Here is an 8,896-nt window from a genome sequence, read left to right as displayed (position 1 = left end):
TGTGATGCTTTCACAGTAGAAACGGTTTACGAATATCTAACATGACACCAAGAACCTATTCTTGGTCTAACCTAAGTGGCTAAGATGACGTTATTTCCCCAAACACTGGCTCTATTCCTAAGGTGCTCATACAACGTTAGGAGCGAAAAATAACGTGACATGAACAATGAAATGCAAAATCTTTTTTTGCCTAGGTATTGAACATTGTAACCGACGTGGCGTCTCAGATGTAGACTATATATATAACTGTTATGTTATGACACAACTGAAAGCATAATGGAGGGAGGTGTTTTGAAGTTGAGTGGAGGATATTAATCACGGATTTTCCAAGAGACGGCCGAAATCTTCAAACTTCGCGCATATTTGGAACACACAAGCAAATTCAACACATATGCGAGACAGCATTTAACTGCAAAGAGCTGGCGAAATATAATTTATAATTGTAAACGATAAATATTAATTATTATTAATTATTAGCTATTAGAAAACATACGTTTAACAATATGAATTCAGTGTTTGAGGCAATAGGTTTTTTACTCGGCTTTTTGAGCTGGGTGATGGTTGGGGTTGCGGTTCCGAATCGGTACTGGAAGGTCTCAACAGTGAATGGTAACGTTATCACTACATCAACCATCTATGAGAATTTGTGGATGTCTTGTGCAACCGATTCCACCGGTGTTCACAACTGCCGAGAATTTCCATCTTTACTCGCCTTGTCCGGTATGTGGTCATGGGCTATAACGAAGATTAGACTAGGATACCTTTAACCGTGTAGCATTTCGTAAACAGTGTTCCTAACCTATGATCTTACCAAATTTACCGTTACCTTTTTGCCATCAGTTTAAATTGGTGTTAGAGAGATAGATAGAACTTAATTGATTCCATGAGAAATTGCGGAAAGTTGTTAATACTAATGCTACTACTACTACTAGTAGTAGTAATAATCTTGATGTTGTTATTGTTCTTGCTGTCAATTCTATTGTCTTTCTTCATGTTCTTCATGCTTTTCTTCATCTAACATTGATAATCACATGACGGTTTTTTTTTTCCCCCCGAGTGGCCAAACGTTCAATAGTGACTTCACAATTTTATATTTTTATTGCGCAAAATCTTTAAACTCTGGTCGTTTTCTTAAGGGAAAATAAAAGTGCTTATATTCACCTTTAATGTGGACTATAAATTCAAAGAGCTTGGTTGTGTTTTAACTTTACAGCAATCACAACAGTTCAGTCAGGTCGAAAAGCGTTTTTGCGCTTTTTATGATGCAGACTGGTTTTAATAATCGTGTTTTGCCTCGGGCTGACTTTAATAGCTATTTTGAGGCAGACTGACTTTATTAACAGTCGCTTTAACGCAGACTAAACTTGATAGATGTTTTGATGCATACTGGCTATAATAAACGTGTTTGTTTTACACGAACTAGCTTTGATAATGTTGGTTTTGGCGCAGACTGTCTTTAATAACAGTGATATAGCGCAGACTGGCATTATTGTGATTTCAAATCAGACTTACCTTAATATTAGTGGTTTTGACGCAGACTGGCTAACTGTAACCATACGTTTTTAGCAATTTGCTGTAGGCAGCTCCAGTCCCTTTGGATGAGAGGATACAATAGTGAATAAGGCTGACTGTCTTTTATTTTCCCCACAGAATAGCTCTAAAACACTCTTGGCATGAATGTTACTAACACACTTCCTGGGTATATTTTTTTATTTCTCTCTCCATGTTCTCTCCTATGAGTCCCCCCTTGGAACATCAGTCCACGGGAACCAAAAAAAACAGGAATCAGGAACAGCCCAACAATTCTCTAATAACATACATCCTTTCCCATTCCAAATGTAAATGAATGTAACAAAAACAAAAAGAAATATATCATGTCAATGAAGTCTGTGGAGAGCTACAAGCAAAAAGCAAAGTCAGTGTTTCTTCCATGTTTTACGCAACAAAGTCAAAGACACCGTGTGTTGTGGAAAGGGGAGCAGGAATAGCTGGGGAAGGAGACCCTGAGCTGAGAGCTGGCCATTAGGAGGTACCAAACTGGAGCTCTGCCTGGGATACAGAGGCAAGATGAGACTGAGTGGGGCCTCAAACATCCACACATGCCAGCTGACCAGTTGCCTTAACAGACATGTTTGTAGGGAAGGAGGGCAAAAATGGTGAGCACCTGATAATGTGGTGAGGGTAAATAGACAGGACCCCAAAGCAACTCTAGCATCAGCTGAGACTGCAGGTACTGGACTATCTATTGGCCCACTTGACAGAGTTCCTTTGTAGACTTTTAGGTGATTGTTGTGTACCACCCACCCTTTTGGAAAGCCTGTTTTTGTGATTGTTAATCTCATACGGGGGTCATGTATGAGATTACCAGTACAAAATTTGTAACTCTCATCTTTTTGCTTAACTAAAACAACAGGTGATGACCAGGGGCTACAGATTTCTTCAACAATGTCTTCCTGAAGTAGCTGCCTGACTGTTTCAACTATGCGGGGAGAAGTCCTGTAAGCATGCTGCCTTATGGGCTGAGCACTGCCTGTTCTGATGCTATGCCTGACCCTTTCAGTATGGCCAAAATCTTGCTCATGATCAATGAAAACATCAGAGTACTTTATAAGTAAATTTTCAAACTGTTGCTGCTGTTCTGCACTAAGTGCTGAATGGCCAAAGTTGACTTTGGTAATTGGCTGTAACAGAATCTTGGTTTGGATTCTAGCTACTGTATCATCAGTGACACCACTCTTAATAGGGGTTATTGTACATGCCACTAAGAGACCTGGCAAAGTTCAGGTTCTAAAACACCAGTGTTAATGTACATGCTTCTGGATCACCTGTAGCTAACCAAATCCTAAGATTTGACAATGACTGCCTGATGTTTCTGCAGCAAGTCCCATCCATGGATTACTGACTGAGTAGCATTTCTTACAACCTGAACATCGTGCGTGAAGAACTCCTCTTCTCTTCTCTTCTAATGGTGACTGGCATCATGCCTAAAGTGTCTAAGAAATCACTTGTCACTGACTTTATCGGAAGAAGGACTTTTGAATGTTTTTTTTTTTTCTAAAGAGAAGGTATGGCCAATTTCAAAGCTTTACTAATTACTGAAATCTCAGAGCCTGTGTTCATAAAAGCCTTACCATCAGTGTCAAGACCTGCACACATATATGCAAGAGGCAAAGCACTAGACAAAGTAGTTAGTGGGCCATCATGTCTCACTAAGCACAAGAGGGGACAGCTAATCTCAGAGACTCCTCTTGCATATTATGCAAAGTGCTTCATCCACCGTGGTAGCACCATGTTCATGACACTTAGATTGAAGAACTGGATTCAGACCAGCAACAAAATACCAAAATTGTTCCATGGCAATGGCAGGCTCACCATAATTAGGAAATCTTCAAATTATTCCAGCTGCATAAACATCCAGCAGTTCTTTAGGCATTCACAAGGGCCTTGCATTCACAAAGGTTTGAAAATGAAGTAAAAAATGTTTTCTGAAAAAACATCACTGATCCTTGCAACACATTGCTGATAATGCTCTTGTATCAACGGCAATAACAACAGCCAATAAGTTAAAGCATCACCACTTAGCCTAGTGAGAAGCTTGGTGGGCAAATTTTGAGTTTGTGAGCTTGTGCAGGCTGTTACAGCAAGTTCCAGCCTAGACTTCCAGAGAAAAACATAATTCTTTCATCAACATCGCCATGAAAACAAGGAGGGAGTTCATCTTTGTAGTGAGCGAACCTTGTTATATTATCTTGGGCACAGAGATCACATGATCCATGGCAACTTATAATGATTCATTAACTGGATGAAAAATACCCCTTCCACCCGTCTGTAACCCGTTTTTATCCTATAATTTGCTGTAGGTGGCTTCAGTCCCTTCATCAGAGGAGAGGATACAATAGTGAGTGAGGTGGAATACCTTTTATTTCCCCACCAGACGGCTTTAAAACACTGTGCAAGAGTTACTAACACACTTCCTGAGATTTTTTTTCTTTCTCTCCGTGTTCTCTTCAAAGAGTCCCCCCTCGAAACATCAGTCCATGGGAACCATAGAACTAGGCATAAAGAATGGCCAAACAATTCTCTAACAATATAAATCCTCAATTCTCTATAACAATTGACCCTACCTGAATTGATGAACACTCCTATATAATTGCGGTTTTGGTGCAAACTGGTTTTAATCATTTTTGATGCAGACTGGCTTTAATAAATGTGATTTTGGATGCTGCATTCAATGGATGCCTCTTTTCTTTCCCCCACACAAATAATGTGTTGCCATGTTTTATAGTACCAGTGCCTAATCGGAATGCTTTCTATTGTCTAACAGTTTTGCTGAAATAATTCCAGGTTATATCCAGGCATGTCGTGCAGAACTGAGTTAAACTGTCCTTCTCTTTTTCGAACTAGGTTATGTCCAGGCGTCGCGTGCGCTCATGATCGCGTCTATTGTGCTGGGAACCTTCGGGCTCATCGCGACACTGGTGGGCATGCAGTGCTCCAAAGTAGGAGGGGAGAACTACGTCCTGAAGGGACGGATAGCTGCACTTGGAGGCGTCTTCTTTATTTTGCAGGGTAAGAACGCCCTCTGTTGAGCAAAGGGAAAATTGTTTTTCTTTCTCCGTAGATGGCATGACGTCTACACTAACCACCTGCTTTATAAGAAACGCCATTCTAACACAGGGTGGAGCCCTGCTATTAGAACAGCTTTAGGTCTTTGAGGCATGGACTCCACAAGATGTTGTGCTACACAACTCTGCTGCAAAGCTTCAATTCTGGTCTGGTGGCAGTGGGAGGACAATGACGATGTCGCTGAAGTACACTGAACCCATTGTGTTGGAAACATTTTGAAAAGACTAGCAGTTTGTGAAATGTTGCCTTATGATAGTTGAAGTGGTAAATTTTGACCATAAAATAAATACACATTGTCAGCGATAATGCTCAGATTGGCAGTGGCATTCAAACAACTGGACCAAGAAATCATTCCCCACACAATTACACCACTAACACCACTGTGATTGGCTGACACAAGGCAGTTTGGGGCCATAGATTAATGCTGTGTACAGTCATTTCCTATCCCACAACAAGATTAATCAGACCAGGCAATGTTTATAAAATGTTAATCCTTTCAGTTTCAGTGCACCTGTGCCCAGTGTAGCCTCAGATTCCTGTTTTTGAGAGATGCTTTTCTGAGGTGCTTTTCTGCTCACCATGGTTGTAAAGAATAGTTAAATGAGTTACTGTAGCCTTCCTGTTAGCTCAAACCAGTCTAACCATTCTCCTCTGACCTTTTTCATAAAGAGGCCTTTGTGCCTGTAGAATTTCTGCCTACCTGGTAGTTTTTATTTTTTGCAATATTTTGTGTAAGTTCTAGAGACTGCTGTGTGTGAAAATGCCAGGAAATCAACAGTTTCTGAATATTCAAACCAGTCCATATGGCATCAACAACCATGAAGCACATTAACCGATGCACTTGACCACAATGACTGAGTAACTGGCACAATATGAAACAATAACTGAAGCTATTGACCATGTCGGCATAATTTAGTACATTGTGCAGTTGACACACGATGGGCAGAGAGGGCAAATATAAATATTTGTACAGGTGTTCTCAATAAAGTGGATGCTAAATGTAGACTGCATGACCAGCGTATTCAGTGAAATTTGGCAGTGGAGAGGGATTCAATAAAATTGGAGAAAAGTTGTTCTAAAGCCGAGTTTCTCAAATCATAAAGGTCTACTTAAATAACTAAACAAACAACTAAATAAATCATTTTCATGATCAGATTTACAAAATTGCATAATATAGAGTTTCAATTTGCAGGTCTATGTACCATGATTGCTGTGTCATGGTATGCCTCCAATATCACTCGGGAGTTTTTTGACCCCCTTTACCCTGGAACTAAGTGAGTGTGTCTGGCTGTTTTCCTTTCTGAAGTGACTACTCAAATCAACTCTGAATCTCAACATGAGAATCTGTAAAATTAGTCCTAGTCTACACAAGTTACTTTATCCTATTGTGCACTATTGTAACATGAAATAGTTTAAGGTCTTTGAAGGTTTTTCCAAAGATTTTCTGTCATTTTAACGCCTTATTTCATTATTTCATTATTTGTTAGATTCAAATTGTGTTTCATGTAACCATCTACAACAGCTTATACACTCCCCACTATACCCTCTCCCTTCTCTATTCCCCATTCTCCACTGTATCCTCTATCCTCTCCACTCCTCACTGTATCCTCTACTATGCCCTGCAAGTGGCCACACATAACACGTAAAGGAAAACACTTAAAGGATGTTTATGTATGTTGAAAACTTCAATGAAACAGGGCCTAAATAAGTGTGCTCTGGATTCTTTTTATAAGTAATTGTGTTTTCAGGTTTGAGATAGGAGAGGGGCTGTATATCGGCTGGTGTTCAGCCACACTGGCCTTGCTAGGAGGATGCTGCTTGCTGTGTGCCTGTGGAATGACTAATATGCAGAAAACACGGTGATTGCATTGCTAATTTTCTTTTTTTTTTCAGTTGTGAAACTGTGTATTATTTATATTTAACATTTAAACAATAGGATAATTGTGGGGGTGGAGGAATCCCTCAATTAAGATGCAAGCCCCCATTTTTCTTCTATGTAAATTATTGCAGCAAAATTAATTTTATAAGTAGCTAATATGGAGCCCTGATGTTATTATGTCAAGTTGGGGGCATTTTCTCTCTTAAACACAAACTTAAGAACTTTTTGTATCTTTTAATCTTACACAGAACTGTGATTATTACTCTAATCTCTCTGTTTACATCCTGTGTCTCTCCTCTAGTCCCTGCACTTACCACGCCCCCACCAAAGACAGAGCACACATACAATCTTCTGTGTCCCAAACTTCCTGTAGTCAATACGGACGCAATGCGTACGTGTGAATCAGCAAGTTCATTATTATAAACAATACAATGCAATAAACCCTTGTTATGTTATAGAGTTGTCAGTCAAACCAACACTCTCAAGGTAATAATGATGAAGATGAAGATCTGGTGTAAACCAGCAGCTGAGTGGACAGCTGAACTGGTCACTAAAAGCATAAGCACCTGTAGTGCTCCTGTGAAACCAGCTGTAGTAGAATCTAGCTACATGGTAGAGCAGGCTGTAGGTACATAGAGCAAGATGCTAGGAACACCAAGATCATGGATTGATTCCCAGGAAGCACTCATATTGAGCCATTGATAAATATGTAAGTAAGTGGCTCTCAATAAGAGTGTTGGCTGTAAATATAGTGATCCAGTACCTAAATGCAACCAGCTGCACTACACCTGTGCATTAATATAACCAGCTGCATTATGCCTGTGCATTAATAAAACCAGCTCTAGTACACCTGTGTCCAAATGTAACCAGCTGTAGTGTTCCTGTCATTAGTGATCCAATGGGGCCCATGAAGGACTTCCTTCACATCAACAACTGCACATTTGTTATATTGCAGAACAGCAACACACTTTTTTTGAAGGATAAGATTTTGCTGTTTGCAAATATAAGAACATTGAGTTAATAAGATTACTATTTGAACAATTAGTTTATTAGGATCATAACTTTAAGGGAATTTTTCAAATCTACAAATATTTAAATTCTGATCTCAAATTCCAGCATTTAGGTATATATACTTAAATATTCATTACATCTTAATTAAATTGTCTCAAAATGTATTTTATTATTATTTTTTTATTTTTAGTTTTCATATTTTTAAGTTAAATTTAACATTTGGTCTAAACATGTCTATAGCAACATTTAAGTAACATGATAATGTAATAATATAGTTCAATCAAAGGTTTAATCACTTCAGCATTATTATTTAAACATACACTAAAGCATAATGTTCTAGTAAAAACTTGTTAAAAGAATGAAATGTTACTTAATATTACAAGAAACTGAAGACAATAAAGAGGGTGAGAGTCATTTATACTGTGGACATTAGTATTACATCTGGGAAGTAGTTACATTATTACAGTTATATATATATATATATATATATATATATATATATATATATATATATATATATATATATATATATATATATATATATATATATGCATAATGAAATTAGACCACATGAGAAATGTACATTTACGATGCACTGTTCTTGCAATTGCTTAGTTAAATTTGGATGCTGTAGGTTCAAATGTGCAAAATGTCAAATAAAATGTTTAAATGTCTCCTCATGGAAGTCTTTATCGGAAGCGTTGTTATGGTTGTCTCATAGGAAGTGCCCTCTTCCTTTGTCTCTCATACACAAATTCTAACCGAAATTAAAAATTCAGTCATGGACCAAAAAAAAAAGGTCATACATTGGTAAATATAAATGACATTACACAGATCCATAACCACCTTTATTCCTATTTGTGATTTTTCCATCTCTCCTGAGCAACCACATCCTGCACACTATAGTCCTTGTGCCTTGTGCCAGGCGTGTCCTGGTGGGCGCTCCTTGAAGCTCTCCCATGCCCCAAATGGCTGCCACTGCCATTTTTCCAGTCTCCTCTGTGCCCACAGACCTACGTCCTTATTCACAGGCTTCATGTTCCCTGCCTGTCCCACCTCGGCCTGTGTCTCTGTTGTTGCCTGCTCCTACTGCCCTGTTGTTGCCTTTTCTGTTGCCTGGCTTTTTTTTTGCTCCTGTTGTGTTTTCTGTACCTGTGCCCATTCCGGTTCCTGGGTCTCCCTTTGTTTCTGTCCCTGTGCCCGTCCGTGGCCGTGTCTGTTTTTGTTCCTGTGCCTTTGTCCCGGGCCTGGTCTGTTTTGTGTTTTTGTATTCCTCGTCATACCCCTTGTTTGGCTCCTGTTTCTGCTCCTGTGTCTCGTCCTAGTCCTGTTTTTGATTTTGGTGATTCCTGTTTTTGTGTGCCCTGGTGTTGCGCGCTT

At 39.1% G+C, this 8,896-nt stretch overlaps 1 protein-coding gene across 1 annotated transcript; it reads left to right on the top strand.

Moving 5' to 3' along the window:
- Positions 1 to 503: 503 nt before the first annotated feature.
- On the top strand, positions 504 to 7,973 carry LOC113583628 (claudin-15-like). Its single transcript, XM_027020058.2, has 5 exons — positions 504 to 720; positions 4,405 to 4,569; positions 5,819 to 5,900; positions 6,375 to 6,485; positions 6,807 to 7,973. Exons 1-5 carry the CDS (start codon positions 504 to 506, stop codon positions 6,904 to 6,906), a joined length of 675 nt encoding a protein of 224 aa, XP_026875859.2. The 3' UTR covers positions 6,907 to 7,973.
- Positions 7,974 to 8,896: the final 923 nt, after the last annotated feature.

This window comes from Electrophorus electricus, chromosome 6, assembly GCF_013358815.1.
Source record: "Electrophorus electricus isolate fEleEle1 chromosome 6, fEleEle1.pri, whole genome shotgun sequence".
NCBI lineage: Eukaryota > Metazoa > Chordata > Actinopteri > Gymnotiformes > Gymnotidae > Electrophorus > Electrophorus electricus.
Note: the sequence above shows the minus strand (reverse complement) of the source record. Positions and strands in the feature narration are given on the sequence as shown.

Excerpts from the sequence above, each read along its gene's own strand:
- LOC113583628 (XM_027020058.2), top strand. The coding sequence starts at position 504 with ATGAATTCAGTGTTTGAGGCAATAGGTTTTTTACTCGGCTTTTTGAGC. Across the intron at positions 4,570-5,818 it reads CGTCTTCTTTATTTTGCAGG|GTCTATGTACCATGATTGCT; the intron begins GTAAGAACGCCC and ends TTCAATTTGCAG. Across the intron at positions 6,486-6,806 it reads ACTAATATGCAGAAAACACG|TCCCTGCACTTACCACGCCC; the intron begins GTGATTGCATTG and ends TCTCTCCTCTAG.